Raw genomic sequence first — 27,102 nt, 5'->3', positions numbered from 1 at the left:
ACTCTAGACCTGAAATGAATGCTCTTAACTAAGAATATTATATTTTACCCAGGAAAAGGCCAAAGTGAGATTTATGAAAATATCCCTGGCAAGAAGGAATCAGCTGAGATTAAAAGGAAGAAGGAAAAACGTAATGAAAAACCTAAAGAAGGAAACCTCTCACCAAAAGGTAACCTGTAACTTCCTGTGTATGTGGTTTCCCTGCTATAACACTCACTGTAGGGACATTTTGTTGCTTGCGCTGTGTTACTCCAGCTCTACACCTCAGCCACACACGTTATGCTTAAATTATGTAGCATTTTGTGACTTTAAGACATAAAAAAAGAAGTAATGTAATAAATGGTCTTAAGTTTGCTACTTGTCTAAAAACCTGGTAACAATAAATCAGTAGCTGGTGCTTACTGGTCAGCTATTTGAAAAGAAAACATCTGATTGGTTGATATGGGTTAAAGAAAACATCTCATTGGTTGATATGGGTTATTAGATGTGGGTAAACTTAAGGCATTTTATTACAATGACCTGAATGAGCATAATGTGCCTCCATCTACCATAGAAATCAGGACAAATGTGGAAATACATCTAAAGGACGGCTCCTTATCTTTCCTGAGAAAAGGACCAAAACACTTATTTCTAGGGAGATTTGCAGATAATCATTATCATGGCATCCCCAGAACTAGATGCTCAGATGCCCCAGTGCAAAAGCGGGACCTTGGACTCCTCATTTGTCCATTTGCCATATCCCTCAGTTCCAAGGCTGTGTATAGTGCCGTTACCCTGCAGTGTTTTCTCTCTCTGTGCAAAGATCTGATACTTGAGGTCAACACTTTATACATGAATACATTGTCCCAGCAAATGCAATAACTAATGTATCTGTGTGTCAATTCCCCTATCAGCTCTGAAGTTAAGTGAAACATTGAGGACACAGAGGAGACTCCTGATGGTTCTGGTGACCCTGCTGGTTCTTGTCTTCATGTTCCTGATAATCCTGACCTGCCTCATGTTTATATACTGTGAGTTTCACCCACAGCAGCAATAATGTATGTAATATGCAACAACATATTCTTCACAGTCATACACTAGACTCATCTGATCAGATTTATCACACACATACAGAAAATTATATGGGGGACTTATTTCTGGTGTATTATGACCCTCTCACAATTTGCCTCCAAAGCCCGAGTTTGCTAGAAGATAATGACCGAAGGGAGATGATCAACATTTTGCTCAAAGAGTTCCCAGAGTTAGTAACTATTGTTTAACAAGCAGAACCAATGTTCATCACTCATAATAACAGTTTATGATTTGCCTTTTTTATTCAAGCTGGAACACTATTGAAGTCTAATTAGTTAATCCTTATATGATTTGCATTACCCAATAGAAAATAATGATTAAGGTTGTTACGTAAATGGCACTTTCAGCCGCATGTGACTACAAGGGTTTTTTTCACTGAAAAATTTGTGAACCTTTGAAAAGATTCACGAAATGGCAAAAATGTTGGGCTTAAAAAAAACTTAGGGCCCGATTCACGATAAGTGCGATAAAACGTGCGCTATTTATAGCAGCTTAATTTTCGCGACTTTTCGCACGATTAACTATAAGCATACTTGCGTTATTTTACACGCGGTATTTCATGCGATATTTTTGTCACGACAAATAGCATGCGCGGTATTTTTCGCATGCTCGCTATTTATCGCATGTGCTAATTGTCTCAACATTGCGCACGCGACAATCGGCAGCGTAAAATTGGCGACATTTTGCCCTGGGAGAGCACAGAGTGCTAGAGAGGTGCTGTATAAATGTTTATTTGCAAAAAAAAAAAACCCCAAAAACCAATAAAAATATAAGTAAGAAAAAAAGTGCTAGAGTTATCACACTCGGCAGAAAATACGCTACGTACTAATTAACGCAAGTTGTTGCCCGCGACTATTATTTTTTGAAGCTTTGTAAATTTTTGGATGTGCGGGGAATTTTCACGTGGGGAATTTTTTTATGCGTTTTGCCATTGGTGGATTGTTTTGCGAAACGCATGAAAAAATTTGCTGTGGAAAAATTCGCCACACGTCCAAAAATTCGCTGCGAATCCATGCCTGCCGAAACATTTCATCACTTGTAGCCGCATATAAATAGTAGCGCAAATGAACGCACGCCATGTTAGCCATACACGCCAATACTTGCAGAAAATTACTGTATTAAAAATGACCATTTCCCTGCAAACTGGCGGCTGCGTCACTCTAGGGGAAACACATACTTGAATAAATAACACTGTAAGTCCATATTTTATTGCAAAAAATCATTTACTGTACTTTTCTATAATTATTATACCTAGTAATGTATTTTGTGCGACTAAAGATTCACCGCTATTGTACTGTATAATATCGCGACAACATATTCACCGCTAAAGTACAGTATATTTTGGCGACAAGATATTCACTGCTACAGTACTGTATATTTTGGCGACTAAATTTTTACCGCTATAGTACTGTATATTAGTAGCGAAATTCCATACATGCCAAGACTTTAGTAAAATTGAGTAAAAAGACACAGACTTGAATAAATAACACTGTAAGTCCATATTTTATTGGTAAAAACTCATTTACTGTACTTTTCGCCTGCCTGTAGTAGGTGTTAATTTTCGCATAGCCGAATGCGATATTTAGCGCACCTAAGTTATAGTGAATCATGCGATCGTATTCTTTTCAGCGCGGAAATTAACGCATGCGTTAAAACTAGCGCGAGAAATACCGCATGCGAAAATGGCGACTTAATGCACGCGATAATACTATGGTGAATCGCGCGCTAATTATCGCGACAAATTTAACACAAAAAAGCGTGCAATAATTTTTATCGCACTTTAGTGAATTGGGCCCTTAGTATGTTATTTTCTAAAGGCCAATTGAATAGTGATGGGCAGGCATGAATCCAAGGCGAATTTCCACATTTTGCCACTGGCGGATTTATGCACGAAACGGGTAATAAAATTCACTGCACGTCAAAAAATTTTTCTATATTGGGCTATAAATATAACCCATACAGGAGAACTATGAGTAAACTTGTACAGCTATTTGGTAAACAAGGGCAGGGTTGGACTGGGCCGCCGGGATACCGGCCCAAACTAAAACTTAACATTTATTAATCACATTAATATTCCCAAATATCACCCCCCAGTAGCGTTTTTTTTTAATAAATTGCTCAAACTGTCCTGACGTTCATATACAACAACCGATGCTTTCATACACAATCCTTCCATAAACAGAGAAGACTCTGTTCCTTTCTAGCAGGAAGTTGACCGACCAATGAAACAAAAGCTTGTATTCAGCTCACTCACCTGTTACTGATCTTCTCTTTCCAGATTCTACAGTGAGCCGGCAGCTACAGCAGGCAGGTGAGTATTCTCTGGAAACTGTGTTTGCATACATACATACATACATACATACATACATGCATACATACATACATACATGCATGCATACATGAATATATACATACAAACATACATACATACACCATACATGCCACACCAGGCGTAGGGCTGATTTTTTCGGCAAGCGGAAAAACGCTTGCCGAAAATTCAGCCCTACGCCTGCTACTTGTGCCTGCACCCGAATGAATGGGATACGCTCGGGTGCAGGCACATGTAGCCGATATACGCATGAAAATCTCGCGTTTTCATGCGTATATCAGCTACATGTGCCTGCACCCGAGCGTATCCCATTCATTCGGGTGCAGGCACAAGTAGCAGGCGTAGGGCTGAATTTTCGGCAAGCGTTTTTCCGCTTGCCGAAAAAATCAGCCCTACGCCTGGTGTGGCATCAGCCTAAGAGAATATTGGGAGCAACAACACCATGACCAGACAGGTCAGGGATAAAGTTATTGAGAAATTTAAAGCAGGCTTAGGCTACAAAAAGATTTCCAAAGCCTTGAACATCCCACGGAGCACTGTTCAAGCGATCATTCAGAAATGGAAGGAGTATGGCACAACTGTAACCCTACCAAGGCACGGCCGTCCACCTAAACTCACAGGCCGAACAAGGAGAGCGCTGATCATAAATGCAGCCAAGAGGCCCATGGTGACTCTGGGGGAGCTGCAGAGATCTACAGCTCAGGTGGGGGAATCTGTCCATAGGACAACTATTAGTCATGCACTGCACAAAGTTGGGGCGGAGGTTCACCTTCCAGCAGGACAACGACCCTAAACATAAAGCCAGGGCAACAATGGAATGGTTTAAAACAAAACATATCCATGTGTTAGAATGGCCCAGTCATAGTCCAGATCTAAATCCAATGGAGAATCTGTGGCAAGATCTGAAAAATGCTGTTCCCAAACGCTGTCGCATACCCTAAAAGCCTGGCAGCTGGAATTGCAGCAAAAGGTGGTTCTACAAAGTATTGACTCAGGGGGCTGAATAATTACGCACACCCCACTTTGCAGTTATTTATTTGTAAAAAATGTTTGGAATCATGTATGATTTTCCTTCCACTTCTCACGTATGTAGCCCACTTTAGACAATGTGCTGCTACCTGCTGAGATCTAGTGGCACTAACAGGATCCTGAGCCCCGCTTACTTTGGGGAACAGATGTTGCTGTACTATTTGGCGTGCCTCCACCCAGGATAGGGACAGACTGAACTGTAACTCCCCTCCTGAGAACTTGATATTATACTTCTGCTTGGGGACTCCCAACACTCCTGGCACCTTGCCCCCCTCCCTGGGGTAGATTCTTACCAGGCAGAGTGGATCCTCCAGATAGCAAGACACTGCACTCAGTATGTTGAACTAAGTGATGTCTTTATTTGCAGAATGAATGACAGATAGGTTTTTCAGGAGTTACAGAACACGTCAGGGAACACACTTTTCCTTAGGAGACCCTCTCTCCTGGGATACCGTCAATACTCCAGCCAGATGACCCTCTTTTGCGTTCCCTCCGGTACTACACGCCAGAAGCCCCTCTCTAGGGCACTTCCCGGTACTCCCGCCAAGCAGACACCCCCTTGAGACCTCACCCCGGAATATCACCCGGCTATCCCCCGGATTAGGCAAATCACCTATTACTACCGATCAGTTCCCTGACTCCAGCAATAAGTACTGGGAGATCTTAATCTCATTAATACTCCTGTAGGGGCCAAGCTGCCCAACTAAATAGCCTATCTACCACTCCTAGAGTGGCCTAAAACAGTTAGCTCCCTAACTATGCCCTGGTCTGTCACTAGCCTCTAGCCAGAGGGGTCCCAGGCAGGAAGACCTGTCAGCACATGGCTGCACAGCCTTATATACTAAGTGCACCACCCTGTGGCCATAACCCTGAACTGCAGGGATACTCCCTTTCTTAACACAAAAACAACTAGGACCACCTTTAGGTGTCCAATTCCCTAAGGCCACCCTCTAGTGCCTGTCAAAGGAGAACCCATCCTAGCGGCCCAATTTTGGAGATCCCTACACGTGTACACCACTTTGTATTGGTCTTTCACGTGAAATTCCAATAAAATTGATTCATGTTTGTGGCTGTAATGTGACAAAATGTGGAAAAGTTCAAGGGGGACGAATACTTTTGCAAGCCACTGTACATACATACATACATACATGCATGCATACATACATGCATACATACAAGCAAACATACATACATGCATACATACATACATACATACATACATACATGCATAAATACATACATACATACATACATACATATAAACAAACATGCATACATGCATATATACATACAAACATACATACATTCATACATACATGCATACATACATACATACATACAAACAAACATACATACATGTGTAGCGCACCCGTAGGTGTAGCTGTGTTATATGGGTCCTGCTCTTGACCACCTTTGGTGACACCCACAACCCCCAGTGATACACATAAACCAGCAGTATAATGCTAAGCACTTTTATTGGATCCGGAGACCCACTAACAAAGATAAATTGAACAATCTCTCTACTAGAGATATGTGTCAACAAATAGGTTGTAGCATCTGAACACAAAGTTACATCAGCAATGCAATATTAAACATTGAACAGAAAATGACAATGAATTGTTGAATGCACTTTAGATAACAGACTTATATAAACAGACTGATATAATCAACTCAGATTAAGATTTTGTTTAAGTCAAGTTCCCTGAACACTGGCCAGTGTTAGTATAAGCAGCAAGGCCGGCAGTTGGAGCTCATATATATTAGTACTTGTAATCCACAAGGCACAAAAACAGTACTGGTTATCCACAGGAATCACTCACTGAAAACTGGGCCTGTGCAGGGGCTGCAATATAGGCAGATGATAAAGCATACCAATAGACTGGATCCACTATCAGCCGATCACTGCTGTCTCAGCTTCCTTCACACTGCAGTAATAAAGAGTTTCTCCAGGTATTAGGCAGAAGAAGCAGTCACCATGTGGAGTGGTCTGTAAAACACCTCTTCAGAGAGCAGACAGTCACTGGTCACTCTGGAGAAAAGGGATTCCACCTTCCATACAGCCCAGCTCTCTGCATGCTCTCCCTTGGATACACCCCTGCGTTTCTCTCCTTCCAGCCCTCCCCCTCACAGCTCCAGAAAGTTCTCCTCTCCCTGAAGTAAGTCTTTCTCTCACTGGCTACAAACTCCTCAGTCTGAAAGCTGCTCTCCTATTGGTGGGAGGAATCTTCCTTCTTCCTGCAAGCCCAGCAAAGTCTTCAGCAATTAACTGTTTCAGTGCTGAAGATTAATAGAATTACAAGTCCCAGCAATATGATTATACACATAATTATACTTTGTACAGTTATTTAATAGCCATGTTAGCAGAATGGCTACACTCTCTCCCCACTGAAAATACTTGGGTCCTCCCAAGTCAAAAGTAATTTACCAGCAAAATACAATTATAACATTAGTGTACCATTAACTCAACCACTGTTTTATAACGTGGTATCTCAACTGTAGAAGTCAACTGAGGTGTGGTGTCACCAACTGAGTAGAAAGCGGAGGGAACATGGGCGTAGATTCTACGATGAGCAGTGACCACAGGCTCTTGAGTACTATTCCCTAAAGTATCATATGTGAGTCTCTGTGGGGGTTTCACCAGTCTCTGAGGCCTTGGTTCAAAGACATTAACTGAAGAACTTTGTTCTGAGGGTTGATCACTTGTCACACATTCAATATCTAAGTTTTCAGCCTGTATGTTGTCTTCTTCTAAAATCTCTTCTTGAACAGCCTCAATCTTTTTCTCCAACACTGTACCACTGCCATCAGGATTACTGTCAAAACTTTCAGTGACATTGAATTCTGCCTGAGGCATGGAAACATCTGTCAGTCTATTGCTGGAAACTGGTTGTTCAGTTTGACAAGGGATGAATTCTGATGCATCTGCATTTAGATTACTGTTGATGGAATTTTGAATATTGTCATAGAAAAGTCCATCCAATCCCCATTCATTCTCACTGTCTTCTTCCTCTTCTGGGGACGTACCTGAGTGTTGAACAGCAGGAAGGGCATCTTGTCTCTGTCTTAGTCTCCTAGATCGCCTTGAGTTAGGCCTGCGCTGAGACATTGTAGGTTCAGAGTTTATAAGCCTCACTGACTCTGCCAAAGGCATCAAATTATTGCGGTGCCAGGTTTTTATAGGTCCTTCTTTACCTTCGGGGCGGACTTGATAGACTGGAATGTTAGGTAGCTGAGAGCAAATAATGTAGATCTCAGAGCCCCATCGATTAGCTAGTTTGTGCTTTCCATGCAGGCCCAAATTTCTCAACAGAACTCTATCACCGGGTTGCAAATCATGCAATTTCACGTTCTTATCATAATGAGCTTTGTTCCGTTGATGCCTCTTTCCACTTGCATGTTCAGCTAGATCATAGGCTTCTTTGAGGTTCTTCTTGAGTCTTTCTACATAACTGGCATGAGATCGCAAAGGAGTATCATCAGCTGTAACTCCAAAAGTCAAATCAACAGGAAGACGAGCTTCCCTTCCAAACATTAGGAAGTAGGGTGAAAATCCTGTAGCATCATTCTTAGTGCTATTATAAGCATGCACTACTGTAGCCACATGTCTACTCCATTGACTCTTCTTCTCAGCAGACAGTGTTCCTAACATATCTAGCAAAGTCCTATTGAAACGCTCTGGCTGGGGATCACCTTGAGGGTGATAAGGAGATGTATGACTCTTTTGAACTCCCAGAAGCGTAAGTAGTTCATAGATGAGTTTGCTTTCAAAGTCACGCCCTTGATCAGAGTGTATTCTTTTTGGCAGACCATAATGTATAAAGAACTTTTCAACCAGTAGCTTGGCCACTGTGACAGCTTTTTGGTCACGAGCTGGGAATGCCTGAGCATATCTGGTATAGTGATCAGTCACTACCAGCACATTGCTGATTCCACCTTCATCGGGTTCAATGCAGAGAAAGTCTATACAGACAAGTTCCATAGGTCCACTACTCTCCATTTGACCTAATGGGGCAGCTTTAGTGGGCAAAGTCTTTCTCTGGATGCAGCGAAGGCATGAACGACAATAGTCTTCAACATCCTGTTTCATACATGGCCAGTAGAATCTGTCTCTTACAAGTCCCAGAGTTTTGTCATAGCCCAAATGGCCATGTTCATCATGCAGTGACTGAAGTACCACTTCTTGATACTTTCGGGGAAGCAACAATTGCCACTTTTCATTGTCAAGAACACTAGGGGACCTTCTATACACTAGGCCATTTCGTATCTGTAGTCTGTGCCATTCTTTTGCTAGAGTACTTGCTAGTGGATGAGAATCTGTATGAAGTATATCAACCTTTTTATTCTCCAAAGCAGCAACACATAACTGTCCCAGGGGGTCATTTCTCTGGTCTCTCCTGAGATCACTGTTGCTCAAAGCTGGTAAAGAGTAGCCTTGCAATGAAACAAGATTACAGTAGGCTTGGGGTATGCTTGAATCTGGCAGACTCAGCTTCCGGGCCCAACATTCGGTTTGCTGATAGTAAGCTACCATCTGGCACATAGCTCTCACTCCTGGTGCTGGAATTTCCACCCATTCATCCTCAGGGTGTGAGTCTGCATGTGGCCTTCTTGACAAACCATCAGCATCCCCATTCTGATGTCCTGGACGATATTTTAAACTGAAATTGTAGTTGGATAAAGCAGCCATCCATCTATGTCCAGTAGCATCTAGCTTGGCAGTGGTCCGGATATATGTTAAAGGGTTGTTGTCAGTCTGGACTTCAAATTCAGCTCCATAAAGGTAGTCATGCAGCTTATCAACCACAGCCCACTTCAGAGCTAGGAATTCCAATTTGTGTGCAGGGTAATTTCTCTCTGTTGGAGATAAGCTTCGACTGATAAAGGCTACAGGTCTCAGTTTCTGGTCATGCTCCTGGTAAAGGACTCCTCCCAAACCTTCTCTGCTAGCATCAACATGTAATGTATATGGTTTTCTTGAATCAGCATAAGCCAGTACTGGGGCATGTGTAAGACAATACTTAAGCTGTTCAAATGCCCCTTCACACTCAGAAGTCCAACGGTTCTCTATGCACTCTTTAGATTTCCTTGGTCCCTTTGGCTTCTTCAAAAGAATGTCTTCATCGGTTTTATCAACTCCTATATCATTTTGCAGCAGTTGGCTGAGTGGTCTAGCTGTCTTTGAGAACCCTTCCACAAACCTCCTATAATAACCACAAAACCCAAGAAAAGACCGCAGTTCTGTGATGGTTCTGGGTCTGGGCCAAGATGTCACAGCTTCAATTTTGCTGGGATCAGTTGATATTCCTTCTGCGGACACCACATGTCCCACATAGGTCACTGAAGATTGGAAAAACTTACATTTATCCAGGGACAACTTCAGCCCTTCTTTTTCAAGTCTGTCCAGTACTTTCATCAGTCTCTCTTCATGTTCCTCTAGTGTCTTCCCAAAGACAATAATGTCATCAAGGTAGACTAGGACTTCCAGGAGATGCATATCTCCAACTGTTTTTTCCATGATCCTCTGGAAAGTTGCGGGAGCACCTGAGAGGCCCTGAGGCAGGCGATCAAATTCGAAAAACCCCAAAGGAGTAATGAATGCAGTCTTTTCCTTATCTTCAGGGTGCATAGGGATTTGATAGTATCCACTCCTCAAGTCTAACACACTGAACCATTTGCTGCCCACCAGGCAATTAAGAGCATCTTCGATTCTAGGTGTGGTGTACTGGTCAGGAATGGTTCGCTGATTCAGAGTGCGATAATCAACACACATGCGAATTGATCCATTCTTCTTTCTGACAACAACAATGGGAGAAGCATATGGGCTTCTTGACTCTTTAATTATTCCAGCTGCTTTGAGGTCTTCCAGATGTTTTCTCAAGTCCTCCAAATCACCTGGAGCAACCCTTCTGGAACGTTCTCTGAATGGCCGGTCTTCTTTTAATCTTATATGGTGTTGCGCACTTTTTGCACACCCCACATCAAGCTCACTGGTGGAGAAACAATTCCTCCTCTTCATCAACCTCTTTTTAACTCTGGATACCCATTCAGGTGTCAGCAGACCACCTCCTATATCAACATCTTCCAGCTTCAACTGTTCCGCATTACCCTTGTCACTTGTCAAAACAGAAGCAGGTAAGGGAGTGGCAGCGTGTACATTACCCAAACGCACTTGTGAGCTAAGAACAATAGGGGTACTTCCTTTATTCATCAGTCCCACAGATACAGTATCATAAGGATGTTTCAGCTTGTCAACAGGCCAGATTTCTGGTACTAACTCAAGTCCAGGTGGCAGTTGCAATTCTGGATCCATTTCCATCATAAGATGAGATGTGGCTGCTTGCCCACACATCCTTACTTTGGCTTTGAAACACTTGACATGACCAGGGGGTATTACATATTCTTTCCCAGATAGAGTCCATACATGTCCTATTTCCTCTCTCTTGTTGTCCTTTTCCTTCCGAAGGGCACAAAATGCTGGTCTCAGAAGTGGATGTAGTGTTGGATGTTCTTGAGTTAGCTGAGGCTTCAGCATTCTCCTGACAAGGTCAGTGTTGGTCCCCACTAGAATAGAAGCTATACTCTTTTCTTTTGGTCTTGGACACACAACAGCAAGAGTTTCAAAAACTTCCGTTGACCCCACAACAGAGCTGGGAAATTCTAGTTTCAGTGAGACATAGCCATAATAGGGAAACTTAGTATCACTTAGTCCCCAGATCTGCAAGTCTTCTAGTTTCAAAAGAGGCAAATGCTTTAAATATTTCTGGTAGAAGTCTCGAAACAAGATAGTGATTTGTGCACCAGTATCCAGTAATGCCTTACTGTACACATCTTCTATCTTTACTGTCACTATAGGAGAAGGTCCCACTAAGCCTTCAGGTAATTCCTCTTTTCTGTGCTGCTCAGCAGTGCGACAGTCAGCATGTTTTTGAGGAACAGTTGGCTGCTTCCAGCCTTTTAAAGCTTCTGTTTGAGGACAGGATTCATTTGTAGTGATTCTTGGTGAGTTTCGATGCCAAGACTCTTGCTGAGCTGGTTTTCCGCTTTTGCTAACTGACTTAGATGAGTTGAAAGGGGCCGCAGTGGGTACTTTCCCCCTTTCCCTGCTAGAAGCATTTGGAAGGTTAGATCCAATGAGACTTCTGTTTCTGTTGGTCTTCGTTGAGCTCCTTTTAGCTGGGCACTCAGCTGGCTCCTTCACTGAGGCCCTCTGAAGTTTTCCTGCATCGCACTTGCCAATAGCAGTTCATTTACTTTTCTCAAATTTTCAGCATTGGGACATTGTCGCTTCATATGCCCTGTTTCTCCACAGCGGAAACAAAATCCAGATATAGCTATGGACCTGGGCTTTGCAGATTCTCCCTTAGGTCTCACTGTAGATGCTTTGGCAGGGGTATCCTTCCCTTCAGCTAAAACTACCACAATCTTCTGCAGCTCTGCAACGGATCTGGTAACTTGGGTTATTGCTTCTGTTAGTGTAGACACTTGCGCTTGTAGCTGTGATACCTCGGTACTCACAACACTTGGGACCATGACCCCTGTTTGGGTAGTATGTACTGTTGCAAGCTCCGGCTTACTTCCGCTTGCAGCTTGAGTTGAAGTCTGAGATTTGGCTTCCAGCAGTGCTTCCTCTTCCCTCACTTCTTTAACCAACTGTGAATAGGTGAGAGCTTCTCTTCTGTCTCTCATCCTCAGTTTCCACATGATGGGATCCATAGCTTGAGCTCCTTGCAAAATCTGACCAATCCGCACCTGATCAGCTACTTTTGGGTCCACTCCCTTCTTTAGGATGATCTGGTGGAGTATTTTGTCTAAGCGATTAATATAATCAGATCATTTTTCACCAACCTCTTGGTATGTATGCTCAAACTGGTACAGGAGGTCAGACGCCTTCTCTGTTCTCCCGAACACATCATGCAGCACTTCTAAATAGTCTTTAGCTGTGCAATCAAACTTGCTCATCTTTAAGTTGCGTATGGTGTCAGCAGCTAATCCTTTTAAACTTTCAGCTATTCTTTGTTTTTTTTGGGTTTCTGGGATGTCCCATTCTTCTACGGCCTGTGAAGCCTGATCCATCCATGATTCAAAATCTTCCTCTCCCTGAGGGGTGGGTTGCTTGCAGGAAAAGAAACGTAATTTGCGGTACCCAAATCCAGTAAATGGCTGTGTGGGCTTCAGGCATTTTTCTACAAGACTTCCCAAAGCATTCAGAACTTCTGGTCCTATGGCATTACTGGGTAGTGAGACTTCAACCTCTGTTGTAGAAGGTGATGCAGTGTCCCCAGGTATTTCTTCTGTCGGTGAAGTAGTGCATCTTTCAGGGAATATCACATGGACTACATTTTCTCCTGGACCTGACACACTCTGAGGTATTTGCTCACGCACCAAGGGATTTCTCCATTCTAATAAAGCTAGAGTCTTGTGTTCAGCAGTATCCATGATGCTGTCTAATACAAATCCACGGCCAACCACTGGTAAGGACTCAGCTACTTTACGTAGTTGTACATCAGTCCATTTAGTATCTGGCAACGTGAAAACTAAGCACTGTTCCGGCTGAGCATTGTGCTGTTTACACCACTTTGCAGCTGCTTCTGGGTTCATTTTGCCTTCTGTATCACTTTAACACTTAGTCTAGGGAAATAGGGGCGGAGATTTGGGCGGAGCAAGGATCCCGGACGAGCCCCCAAGTGTAGCACACCCGTAGGTGTAGCTGTGTTATATGGGTCCTGCTCTTGACCACCTTTGGTGACACCCACAACCCCCAGTGATACACATAAACCAGCAGTATAATGCTAAGCACTTTTATTGGATCCGGAGACCCACTAACAAAGATAAATTGAACAATCTCTCTACTAGAGATATGTGTCAACAAATAGGTTGTAGCATCTGAACACAAAGTTACATCAGCAATGCAATATTAAACATTGAACAGAAAATGACAATGAATTGTTGAATGCACTTTAGATAACAGACTTATATAAACAGACTGATATAATCAACTCAGATTAAGATTTTGTTTAAGTCAAGTTCCCTGAACACTGGCCAGTGTTAGTATAAGCAGCAAGGCCGGCAGTTGGAGCTCATATATATTAGTACTTGTAATCCACAAGGCACAAAAACAGTACTGGTTATCCACAGGAATCACTCACTGAAAACTGGGCCTGTGCAGGGGCTGCAATATAGGCAGATGATAAAGCATACCAATAGACTGGATCCACTATCAGCCGATCACTGCTGTCTCAGCTTCCTTCACACTGCAGTAATAAAGAGTTTCTCCAGGTATTAGGCAGAAGAAGCAGTTACCATGTGGAGTGGTCTGTAAAACACCTCTTCAGAGAGCAGACAGTCACTGGTCCCTCTGGAGAAAAGGGATTCCACCTCCCATACAGCCCAGCTCTCTGCATGCTCTCCCTTGGATACACCCCTGCGTTTCTCTCCTTCCAGCCCCCCCCTCACAGCTCCAGAAAGTTCTCCTCTCCCTGAAGTAAGTCTTTCTCTCACTGGCTACAAACTCCTCAGTCTGAAAGCTGCTCTCCTATTGGTGGGAGGAATCTTCCTTCTTCCTGCAAGCCCAGCAAAGTCTTCAGCAATTAACTGTTTCAGTGCTGAAGATTAATAGAATTACAAGTCCCAGCAATATGATTATACACATAATTATACTTTGTACAGTTATTTAATAGCCATGTTAGCAGAATGGCTACACATGCATATATACATACAAACATACATACATACAAACATATATACATACATACATACACACATGCATGCATACATACATACATACATACAAACAAACATACATACATGCATATATACATACAAACATACACACATACAAACAAACATACATACATACATACATACACACATGCATGCATACATACATACATACATACAAACATACATACATACATACATACATACATACATGCATACATACATGCATACAAACATACATACATACATACAAACATACATACATACATACATACATACACACACACATGCATGCATACATACATGCATACATACATACATACAAACATACATACATGCATACATGCATATATACATACATACATACATACAAACATACATACATGCATACATGCATATATACATACATACAAACATACATACATGCATACATACATACAAACATACACACATACAAACATACATACATACATACATGCATACATACATACATGCATACATACAGAAAAATATAAGGACTTTTAATAAAAGGCTTTTACCCTATCTCATACATCTAATAGAAGGCCTGTACCTCATGATTGCTCCAGTTTCTGTGAAGCTATGGGTGTTGGTAAATAGGGGCAAGGGAGGCCACTGGGACTTTGCTCCTCTTCCTGCTCCTTAAAGTGATACTGACACCAGAAATTAAACCTTTTTTATAACATTGTCATAACAATGCCTTTGCATGCTATTTATAATTTTGCCATAAAAGTATTTGTCCAAGCTTTTACATTCCCTATCTGATCCCCCACGTTCCTCTATGAGGGGGCTGCCATATTTGTGCAGCAGGGGGCCGTTAGCATTAGAAGGTATAACTGACAGGCTGAGAAGGGACAGTCAGGTTGGCAAAACAGTCAGGTTTTGGGATTTCAAGTAACAATTACTTACAAAAGCAAACCTATCAGCAAAAAATAATCAACATGACCTATAGGCAACTTTTTATGTAGATTCATATTTTAAAAAGTTGTTTTTTCGTGTCAGTCTCACTTTAAGAAAAAAAAAAACAAGATGGCAGTGCATTCCACTGTGGGACACATGGCCATCTGGAATTATTTAGAGGAGCCAGGCAGATAAAGGCAGAGAGAGACAAGCAGCATGGGAGCAGCAGGAAAGAAGAACTTTGGTGTTGGTATTCTGCCTGTGTGAGTGTAGGTGAGGGAATGTTTTCAGTCTGTCTATTTCTGCATTCATCTTTCTGGCATGCCTGGAGTGCTCATTGGCCATTTTTCAGTGATTTCACTGGCCTGTCTGGTCTTAGTGCTCATTAGCCATTTTTCAGTGATTATAATGGCAAGTGTGTGGTTAATATGCTGATTATTCATTTCCTGCCTGGGGTTAATATGCTGATTATCCATTTCCTGTAGAATTTATACTGGCATCTCACGTGTTAAAGGACATGTAAACCCCCCACAAAAATATCTGTGCGACTTTATGAGCTTTGCCAATAGAAACAAACTTCCCACCTAGTTGTTATATACAGGCTTACTCTAGACAGGTAGTTTTTGCTTGATGAATTTGCTCCCCCTGACAAAGGTTCTTCAGATGCCCATGTCTGAAACTGTACCTTCCTGTTAAAAGACTGGAAACATATAGGCAGAAGAAATCAATTTTCTTTAGGACCCAAGGGATATCGAGAAGGATAAAACACTTTGCCAACATTAGTTGTTTGTAGGGCTGTTTACAAAATTATTGTAGTTGTCATTTTAGTCATATATTTTTATTACTGCTTGATAATGCTTAATGACGTCAGCGGTTTGCTTGATGACATCAGTAAAGCATGGCTATGATGTCATTGTGTTTTCCCTTTTGTCTGGGTTTAAAACCCGGCAAGGTGGCAACCCTAGCTCCATGCTTTTATAAATCTGTATAAATCTGTTTTTTTAAAGGAGAAGGAAAGGCTAATAAAGAGTTTATCTCAAGCTGCAGGCATACCTTCAGTTCTCTCAATAGTGCCCTTAAGTCTCCCCATATTTCTCCTGTTCAGATGATCAGAAGCCAAACAGGTAGAAAAAATGCTGAGCTGTGTAAAGAAAGTTCCCATAATGCCTTGCTTCTGCACCAAGACCAAGACCGGTGTACATGCTCAGTTAGACTATGAGGAGGCTTCCTGCTGATTGGCTCAAATCCACATTCCTAAGGGGGGTAGTGAGTTCTTAGCATTCTTGAGGGAGGGGGTAGCAGGAGAGGGGAGAGAGGACAGAGCTGCGTGTCTCTAGCAAAGGAAAACAGACACAACAAATCTTTTGACAGAGAAGTCAGTGCAGTGTTTCTGTGAGTGCTTATGGCTGTATTTACATAGACCTTTCTGATAAAGCTTACTCAGTTTTTATCTTTCCTTCTCCTTTAAAGTAACAAGAAAGTCCTTCTTTTCTGTGTATATGTGTGTGTTTGATATATACAATAAAACATCTGAATAACTTTATATGAGAAATGCTAATTCCTCTGTACTTCTTGCAGATGAGCAGAAAGCCAACCTTCTAACCCAAATCACAGCCATAAACCAAACACTGGGTAAGCCATTTGCTTTTGTTGCTTTGCTGTTCCTGCAGTGTGTAAGGTTCAACAAGGATAAAAGGAATGCCATGGAAATGGGAAGAACACCGGAGAGTAACCACGTGGCATTTGTCAATTTATTTTGTAAAGTTCAATAGTAACAAAAGCATCAACAAATCCTTCACTACCGAGTCAGGGCTGTCAGGCTGCTGCCTGTGGTACATTGAGCCCCCAGGGCAGAGAATAGAAAAGGACAGACAAACACTACTTTTAATAGCAATTATATTACAAATAACTCACTAACCATTACAGGTATGGGACCTGTTATCCAGAATGCTTGGGACCTGGGGTTTTCCAGATAAGGGATCTTCCTGTAATTTGGATCTCTGTAACTTAAGTCTGCTAAAATTCATTTAAATACTAATATTATTATTACAGAGAAAAGGGAATCATTTAACCATTAAATAAACCCAATAGGGCTGTTCTTCCCCCAATAAGGGGTAATTATATCTTAGTTGGGATCAAGTACAGGTACTGTTTTATTATTACAGAGAAAAGGGAATCATTTAACCATTAAATAAACCCAATAAGATTGTTCTGCCCCCAATAAGGGGTAATTATATCTTAGTTGGGATCAAGTACAGGTACTGTTTTATTATTACAGAGAAAAGGGGAATCATTTAACCATTAAATAAACCCAATAGGGCTGTTCTGCCCCCAATAAGGGGTAATTATATCTTAGTTGGGATCAAGTACAGGTACTGTTTTATTATTACAGAGAAAAGGGAATCATTTAACCATTAAATAAACCCAATAGGGCTGTTCTGCCCCAATAAGGGGTAATTATATCTTAGTTGGGATCAAGTACAGGTACTGTTTTATTATTACAGAGAAAAGGGGAATCATTTAACCATTAAATAAACCCAATAGGGCTGTTCTGCCCCCAATAAGGGGTAATTATATCTTAGTTGGGATCAAGTACAGGTACTGTTTTATTATTACAGAGAAAAGGGAATCATTTAACCATTAAATAAACCCAATAGGGCTGTTCTGCCCCCAATAAGGGGTAATTATATCTTAGTTGGGATCAAGTACAGGTACTGTTTTATTATTACAGAGAAAAGGGAATCATTTAACCATTAAATAAACCCAATAGGGCTGTTCTGCCCCAATAAGGGGTAATTATATCTTAGTTGGGATCAAGTACAGGTACTGTTTTATTATTACAGAGAAAAGGGGAATCATTTAACCATTAAATAAACCCAATAGGGCTGTTCTGCCCCCAATAAGGGGTAATTATATCTTAGTTGGGATCAAGTACAGGTACTGTTTTATTATTACAGAGAAAAGGGAATCATTTAACCATTAAATAAACCCAATAGGGCTGTTCTGCCCCCAATAAGGGGTAATTATATCTTAGTTGGGATCAAGTACAGGTACTGTTTTATTATTACAGAGAAAAGGGAATCATTTAACCATTAAATAAACCCAATAGGGCTGTTCTGCCCCCAATAAGGGGTAATTATATCTTAGTTGGGATCAAGTACAGGTACTGTTTTATTATTACAGAGAAAAGGGAATCATTTAACCATTAAATAAACCCAATAGGGCTGTTCTGCCCCCAATAAGGGGTAATTATATCTTAGTTGGGATCAAATACAAATACAAATATGTAATGAATGTATATTGCAAAGCTGCTTAGAATAATGTTTTCTTTATTAGGCAAAAAATATTTTTGGGTTTGGCTTGTCCTTTGACTGAGGCAGTTTCAGGATAACAATTTACTTACTATAACCAAAATATTGTTTCAGAATCTCCATCTGCTTATATAAATACTGGGGTTATACTTTATCAGTTTAAAAATACAGCAAAGTCGATGCCTTTGCATTAGTGTTCAGCAGGTTTCTTTAGGAGTGCAAAAAAGGCAAGAATGGAAGCAAAAAGGAAGAAAATATAAATAAGGTCGGCAGGAAACTCTATTACAATGAAATACGCAACAGCTATTGTAAAGCAGCAATCGGGTTATCAGAAATTGGAAATGTCAGATTATTTGCCAACAGCAGGGTAGACACACACTTAAAAGAAAACAAAAACATAGTGGGCAGCAAACAAACTCCCCTTGGCTGACAGACATTGTGCACAAAACATTTTGACAAGATAACAAAGTATCAGGGCCTGACGGAATACACCCATGGGCCCTTCAGAAAGCACTGGGCCAGAGTACTCTGTGAGCCCCACAAAGCATTCCTCTTCTTCCACTTCTTATGGCTTCAAAATTCTCGGGCCAACACATTACCAGTAGGGTGAGAAAGCTTTTATGTTCGGCATTTTCACTACTGCACTTGTGCTCCCATGCAAAGAAAGAAGAAGCAGGAAGTACCCGGGGCCCTTGCAGATTTCTGCCAACATAAGCATTGGCCCAGGAAAGTCATTACAAGCACTGGGGGTGCCTAACATTTGGCCCCACTTATTAACAAAGAATAACTAGGAGGCATCCATTTCAGGTAGGAGAGGCAGAATTGCAAGTGAAATGATACGCTGTAATAGAATTTCAAAGCAGGGGGTTCCGGAGTAAACTGAAACTGAATGACCCAGTGCAGATTCAATTAGGGGAGGGAAATCTCTTTAAAGTTCTTGCTAGCATCAGAGAAAGGCTCAAAGAGACTGACTGCACTAATTATTACAGTTTAGTCAAGACATATTGGTCTTTTGCTGAACAAACTATGGAGGAAACCGACTTTCTTTACCAATTAGTTACATGCTGATACTTAATATCATTTACTTGGCCATTCTAGTCACCCCAATGGGTCATCTAAAGTCCAGGATCTGCAGTAAAGATAAGAATTCTGGACATATATAACCATACATACGCCCATATACAAAATATTCATATTTATATAACTTTCTTAGAAACATTCTACTGATCATTCTACCGATTTCAGATTCCCGTATATCAGAGGCTATGAAAAGTATAAAGCAGGACATACAGACAATACAAAAAGGTAACTAACTGTCATTATTTTATTTATTGATATAGTTACGGCAAGTTATTAAGCTCTTTACATTTACTCATACAATCTTACAATAATTCAAAAAGGAGTTAGAGAGTAAAAAATGGTAACAAGACTGGGTGATAGTTGGTAGGAGAACTAGACAAGAGAGTAAAGATGAGAAGTACAGTTGTTTAGCTATTAAGAAAGCTTAATTTTAGCAGGAACACATGGAACTTTAAATGGATAAAGTCAACATCAGTCTATGACTTTCCCCACTGGCATTCAGCTGATGAAAAACATCTTCTGTGGTACCTAGTTGAGCTTGTCTGCCAGGGTAGCTATTCAGCTGGGTGTGTGTGACAGGAGGTGGAATGAGCAAGGGTGTCACGAGCAGATAAGAGAGCATTGCTGAAGTGAGAAGCAGCCATATTCATACAGAAGAGGTTGCTAATATGGGAGATGGGATATGTGTTGGTAGGGGTTATCTGTATTAAGGTTTCTGTATGTGTGTGTGGTGTGTGATGATTGTGAGTTAGTGAGGTTGGAAGAACAGCAGGGGTTGCAGAATATAAACTCAATGGCACGACCCTCAGTATGAATAGGTGAGTAAATCCACTGTGAGAGTCCAAATGAAGTTGTTAATGAAAGGAGCTTACATGTGACTGAAGAAGCACAGTTGTCGGTAGGTAAGTCACCTAGAATGAGAGCTAGTGTTTTATAGGGGGAAACGTGTGGTAGCCAAGCAGAAAAGTGATCTAGAACGGTAGAATAGTGACCAGCAGGGCATTATATAACTGTAACATATAGAGAGATTTGAGAAAACTGTGTGATAAAAGTGATGTAATGGCTCTCAGTGCTGTGGTATCTTTCCAAGGAAATAACAATAGCTACAGTAGGTTTAAGATATTGTACATATTATGACTTTTGGCATCTGTTTTGGAAATATCTGTCTGTTAGGCACCATGACCCAAAAATGAAACAGAACAACCAGTGTTTCTTCTCCATGACACCATGGCAACATTAGCATTGAAAGCAGCTACAGTCTATTCTGTGGGAATTATATTATATTGTACCAATTTATCTGTCACCTTCTGGGTAGCCTGGCAAGGTATGGGTTCCTGATACAAAGGAGAGACAACACACTGTGGTGCACCACATATAACTGAGAGTTCAGGCCTGATTGTTATGTACACTTTATGTTGGTGCGCACTTATCTGTAATCCAAGGTGTGACATCCAAAAACTCCAGTACATTAGATTAGTAATCTATTAAGGGATATCCATCTTGTGTTCCCAGGGATTGCAGTGTCCAGTATTTAGTCCTGGTTCTCCCCTTGTGTAGAACTAGGCATCAGGCAGAACCTCTATGTTCACTTGCACAGACCCAAACTCTGTCTTCCCTTTCAGAGAGACCCCAGTGTGATTCTGGCTGGAAATCCTTTGATGGAAGCTGTTATTATATTGTTACAACTACGAAGAATTGGACTGAGGCCCAGAGCATTTGTAAATCAATGAACAGTGACCTGGTTATTATCACCAGTGAGAGGGAACAGGTGAGGCACTTACTATATATACAAGACAGCTGACTCCATTCACTATAGGCATCACTGGCGTAACTATAGAGGAAGCAGACCACATGTATGGGCGGCCCAGGGTCCCGGATTATAGGGTCTGTTTTTATAGCGATAGAAATCTCCCCCTCCCCAGCTGCTCTCTGACCTATGGCCGGAGAGCGGGGGAACAAGTGGGAGGGGGATGCTAGCAGGGGGTAGGGAGTGGGCGGGGGATGCTAGCAGGGGGTAGGGAGTGGGCAGGGGATGCTAGCAGGGGGTAGGGAGTGGGATGCTAGCAGGGGGTAGGTAGTGGGCGGGGGCAGAGTTCTGGGTTGTGATCACTGTGTACCCGGCCCCTTTGAAGATTTTTCATGGGGCAGCCCATCAAGTTATGCCACTGATAGATATCTTCACTATAATGTGACCAGATGTCCTATTTGAATCTTTCTGTAATTTAAATCAGAACACCTTAAGTCTGCTAAAATAATTTCACATTAAATAAACCCAATGGGATTGCTTTGCCACCCATATGAATTCATGCAGCTTAGTTCTGTAATTCAGAACTTTCTGGATACTGGGTTTCCAGATAAGGGATCCTATACCTGGGATCATGGTACAAAAAATGACTACCACAAAGCAATGCATTTGGGCTCATGCAATAACATTTATTTCATAAAGGTTGAAAAATGTTGCCATAAATAAAATGAAATTATTTCCAATATGAAACCAATGCCTGGGGCCTTCACAACTTCCACTTTATCTTTAATTAATAGAGTTTATTATTCTTCCAATGTTCAGTCTATTTATTCTTTGATTCCTAAAGCCAGCACAATTCCCACCTTCTATGGAATGATTTTGTAGCCCACCCTTGAATGAGACTAATATGTATGTATGGGTAACTCCAGTACACACAGTGACACCCCACACCCTACCCAGACTGACCATGATAAGGAGGTTATAGTTTTTTATTAGTAATCTCAGTAAGATCTATTCCAGGGGGGGGGCAAGCCGGCCAGGCACCCTAGGAATCCCGGGCAGCATGCACACATATGCATGGACATTTATATTACGGGGTATGATGCACCAGGGGGAGCAAGAGAGCTCAGACTAGGGGTAAGCAAAAGAGTTAACTGCTGTGTTTTCCCCCCATTGCGCCCTAGGCAGGTGCCTTTTCTACTTAGCTCTAGTTCCGACACTGATACATTCATTTAGACCAGTGCTGTCCAACTTCTCTGGTACTGAAGGCTGACATTTTTCTAGCCTGCATGGTGGAGGGCCGATAATAAACCACACCCAGGGCAGGCAGAGTATGGCACACAGGCAGCATAGGGCAGGCAGAGTATGACCCACACAGGCAGCATAGGACAGGCAGAGTATGGCACACAGGCAGCATAGGGCAGGCAGAGTATGACCCACACAGGCAGCATAGGGTAGTCAGAGTATGGCACAAACAGGCAGCATAGGGCAGGCAGAGTATGGCACACACAGGCAGTATTGGGCAGGCAGAGTATGCCACACACAGGCAGCATAGGGCAGGCAGAGTATGGCACACACAGGCAGTATAGGGCAGGCAGAGTATGCCACACACAGGCAGCATAGGGCAGGCAGAGTATGGCACACACAGGCAGGATAGAGCAGGGCAGGCTGAGTAGGGAAGGATACAGGAAAACCTATCCTGACTACACAATTAACTGACCATGACCACTCCAAGATGAACCATTTGTACAGCAGTAGATACTGTGACACAATGTCAGTGCTGCTCCTACAGCCTTTCTAAGGTGTGACCAGTTGAACAATGTGGGCGCTTACAGTCTGGGCCTGAGTTGTGAACAATATAGGGGCTTAAAGGTGTGGATAATGCAGGGCCTTACAATTATGAACAATACAGCGGTTTACAGCCTGAATCTGAGGTGTGAATAATGCAGGGGGAGCAGTTAATCTCAGCACTGATATTATTTAAAGGGGATCTGTCGTGAAAATTAAAATTTAATATACGCCTCATCACACTGAAATAAGAAACTTTCTAAATATAATCAATTAAAAATGTTGTACGGTTTATTAAACACTAACACCAGTCAATGTAGTGCAAACTGAAGGGAGTAATTGTCTCTGGCATATGTTAGTATGTAGTATATCTGTGTCTTGTAATGAGATGTGTCTTCTGCTTCCCTAGAAATTCCTTGAAAATATTACTGACGACTCCTATTTTTGGATCGGCCTCAAAAGGGATAATAAGGATAAGAATGTGTGGAGATGGGTGGATGGAACACTCCATAATTTATCAGATGGGTAAGTATCTGTCCCTGGCCATCAGTGAAAAGCTTCTATTTTCATGAAAGTTTTATTGAGAGTTGAAAAATGTGATGCTTGGTGAATAAAACCCACTAATACTAATGTCTGTCAGCTTGTTCCCACCCACCTCCCACTACTTTTTTGCTGTCTGTCGGCATTACTAAAACCACCCTGCTGCGCTCCCTCTCCCATATACCTGGAGCCCCGTCTGTCACCTGAAGCCATGCTTGCCCCTCCACCCTGCCCAACCATCCGCAAACTGGTGCTCACAGCAACCCTTCCACACGCAGGGTACGGAAACCAAAGGGGGGGGGGAAATTAAGTGATAACCAATGGATGTCAGAGAAATGACAGGGGAGGGGAAGAAAACAGAGACAACTTAGAGAGACATAGGGAGGGAAAACAAACAGAGACAGATAACTACAGAGAAATGAACACAGAGGAGGGCAAGCAGACAGGGGAGGGTGGGGAAGAAAGACAGAAGGGGAGAAAAAAGGAGACAGTTGAGGTGAACAGAGGTAGGGAAATATTTATGCAGGTCAGGAGTGAAGGTTAATGATTCCCCTACAAACCCCTGTAGATTATAATGAATAATGCACCCCCTACTAAAATTTAGAAGGATATTAGAAGTCAGCTGGGTGTTACATGGCCTATATATAGTACTTGGCCTATGGCCTTGGGCCTTTATATGATCGCAGAACTCCTTGGTGGCTTCCCTTATGAATTACAAGTCACCTAGGAGTTCTGTGATCCTTATACATTACAGTAAGGGGTACATTATCCCAATTTGGCCATTTCCCTGTGGCCCAAATTATATCATTACAAAAGGGCTTGTAAATGATTGCAGGCACAGTGCATCTTCCCAAATCTCCAACCCAAATTGTGCATCTTCTTTCTGCCAGCAGCAGCCACTCAGCTACTCACCTCCTGACTGCCACAGCACTCAGTGACTTACTGCCACTCTTACTGCTACTTACTGGGATGGGTGGGTGGGGTAGAAGGGATTGGAAATGAGAGGGGAGTGGATGCAAGTGGAGGGGAACAGAGATGAGAAGGAAGGAGTAAGTGAAGGGGCACAGGGATGTGGCAAAGAAAGGAAAAGGAATAGACACAGTAATTTAACCATAGATATCTGTGGCCCCCAGCACCCACACCCAGGGGCTCAGTCACCCATACACACTGCCCCCCTGAGATCCATGCCCCTGGGCACCCCATCACCCATACCAGTGAAAGGCAAGAATGGAGGAGAGAATGTGTGTGCTAATTAGCATTTAACACTTTTGTGCTGGAATTATGTTGCATTGTGTGAAAAAATGTGTCCTATTTGCAAATGAGTCTCTGACTCCTGCCATTACACATAAGCACTTAAAAACATCTGTATCACTTTATAACATTGGACTAATTAATATATGGGTTTTGGTCACATTGATTTTCACTGTTCTAATGAATTTAGCATTTTCACATAATTCATTTCCTATTTATGTTGTTTATTGTTCTTGATCTTTATAGTTAGAGAGTACATTTCACTTCACATTTGCACTAATTTGCTCATTTTATGTATGTAGCCCACTTTTGTGCCAGTGCTGCTACCTGCTGATACTTTTGGCGCTACAGGAGCCCTGAGCCCCCGCTTACTATGGGGGAACAGGTATACTTTACTGAATGGCGTGCCTCCACCCGGTATAGGTGAAACTATAACTCCCTTCCCTGGGAAACTTGATGCTGTACTGAAATCCTGGGTTAGGGACTCCCTGCAACTCCCGGTACCTTGCCCCTTCCCTTTGGGGTAGCTGCTTACCAGGCAGTTGATCCCCTTTGTATGAAGAGACCAGGACACTAGTGTGATGTTGAACCAGTAGAACTTAGTTTATTACTTGCAGATAGACAGGTTATTCAGGAGCACAGTTACAAATCAGGTAACACACTTCTTCCTTGGAGAACCTCTCTCCCTGGGGCAACTCGCGGTACTCCCTGCCAGGTGACCCTCCTTAGGAGCTCCCCCCGGTACTCGCGCCAGGCGGACACCCCCCTAAAACCTCACCCCGGTACTCATGCCTGAGCACCCACTGGATTAGGAATCTCCTAAACTGAACACTATACACCCTGACTCCAGCGATGTAGTGCTGGGGGATCTTAGTCCCGCTGGCTCCTGTAGGGGCTGGAAAAACTGCTGAACCAGGAAACCTTCCCTTTTTATATTCTAACACACCACCCAGTGGCTGCTACCCGAACTGCAGGGAAACTCCCTTTTTCACACAAAAACAACTAGGACCACCTTTAGGTGTCCATATCCCATAAGGCCACAATCTGGTGCCCGTCTAAAGGGGAACCCACCTAAGGGGCCCAAATCCGGGGATCCCTACATGTATATCATGATATATCCACTAGGGGGCACTTTTACTAAGCACTTAAAAAAAAAAGTCGATTTTTTTTTTTACTTGGGTTTTTGCCAGTACTTGATTTTTCTGATATTGTTTCTCAGAAATTTTCCACGAAAATGTTGAGTTTTTTGATAATTACTACCATAATTCATGATTTATTAATGTTAACTTTCTTTTGTAAAGAACATATTTGGCAGGTTTGATCTTAGAATAGTAGAGGAATAGAATAGTTAGTGACAGCCTGTCCTTAACACATTTTCAAGGAGAAGTTAATCATTGTTTCACAAAACAAATTTTAGTAATTCAACCCCTATGTATATTTTTTTTCTATATCTGCCAGATTATAGGGGTCATTCAAATATCCCACACAGTGTGCAAAAAGGCCGCAATAGGCCATTTTTTGGACTTTTCCCACTGTGTGTGACAGTATGTGAACAGCCAGAGGCCTCTAGCCTTGTGACCTTCACTTAGAATTGAGCCCAGACTGTGTGAGGTTGCGTTGGATTCAAAAGGGGAGTGCAATAGGCGGCACGTAGGCGTCCTACCCCCCCCCCACCTTGTGCAACATTCAGATTCTCTTGTATGTTTTTGCTATATTTCTCTGCTTTCTGTCAGTTTTATACTGCAATGGGGACAATGTGACTCGTAACAACAATCTTTGTGCGGCACCTAAACCTGCAGTTCCCAGATTAACTCAGTTTGCAATTCTTCTGCAGATTCTGGTACAAGAATGAGCCAAGTCATAGAGGTGGAACAGAAGACTGTGTTGACCTGTGGAAAGAGAAAAAGTGGAACGATGTTGATTGCACCAATCAGTATGAAGCAATCTGTGAGAGAAAACTGACATGTTGTGTTTAGTTTTGTAGTCATAAATCTAGGTTTATGAGCAGCTTATTAGTATATAAATGTCCAGCAAAAATAAAGAAAAACTAAAATCTCCTGAAAACAATGGCGGAGACCATATATCCTTCCAAATAAGGAGCATTATAGCTCCACCCCACTGCTACTATTTGCTATAATATCTGGGGTGGGGCTGAAGAGATACCTAACAATGAATGACATGGTACTGCGCTCCCTCTAGTCATTATATCTGCTCAGAAGAAAAGGTCCTCAAAATTTCAGTCAACTGACGTGTGTCTTCCCCAAAGAATCGCTTCCCTACAGCATTGGGATCTGTATCTGCTTTTCAATAAATTGCTGCAATGA

At 42.1% G+C, this 27,102-nt stretch overlaps 1 protein-coding gene across 2 annotated transcripts; it reads left to right on the top strand.

Annotated features, from left to right (window-relative positions):
- Positions 1-899: 899 nt before the first annotated feature.
- On the top strand, positions 900-27,102 carry LOC101731226 (hepatic lectin). Of its 2 annotated transcripts, XM_031899345.1 has the most exons (7): positions 900-1,010; positions 3,350-3,382; positions 16,643-16,696; positions 19,621-19,680; positions 21,078-21,223; positions 23,397-23,512; positions 26,613-27,102. In XM_031899345.1, the coding sequence occupies exons 1-7, from the start codon at positions 938-940 to the stop codon at positions 26,752-26,754; spliced, it is 624 nt and encodes a 207-aa protein (XP_031755205.1). In that variant the 5' UTR covers positions 900-937; the 3' UTR covers positions 26,755-27,102. The 2 variants fall into 2 exon arrangements, with proteins under 2 accessions (XP_031755205.1, XP_031755206.1); XM_031899346.1 differs by lacking the exons at positions 3,350-3,382; positions 16,643-16,696 and having other exon boundaries at positions 901-1,010.

This window comes from Xenopus tropicalis, chromosome 3, assembly GCF_000004195.4.
Source record: "Xenopus tropicalis strain Nigerian chromosome 3, UCB_Xtro_10.0, whole genome shotgun sequence".
Lineage (NCBI taxonomy): Eukaryota > Metazoa > Chordata > Amphibia > Anura > Pipidae > Xenopus > Xenopus tropicalis.
Note: the sequence above shows the minus strand (reverse complement) of the source record. Positions and strands in the feature narration are given on the sequence as shown.

Coding starts and splice junctions, on each gene's coding strand:
- LOC101731226 (XM_031899345.1), top strand. CDS start 938: ATGGTTCTGGTGACCCTGCTGGTTCTTGTCTTCATGTTCCTGATAATC. Junction 19,681..21,077: donor CATACAGACAATACAAAAAG/GTAACTAACTGT, acceptor CTTCCCTTTCAG/AGAGACCCCAGTGTGATTCT. Junction 23,513..26,612: donor CTCCATAATTTATCAGATGG/GTAAGTATCTGT, acceptor ATTCTTCTGCAG/ATTCTGGTACAAGAATGAGC.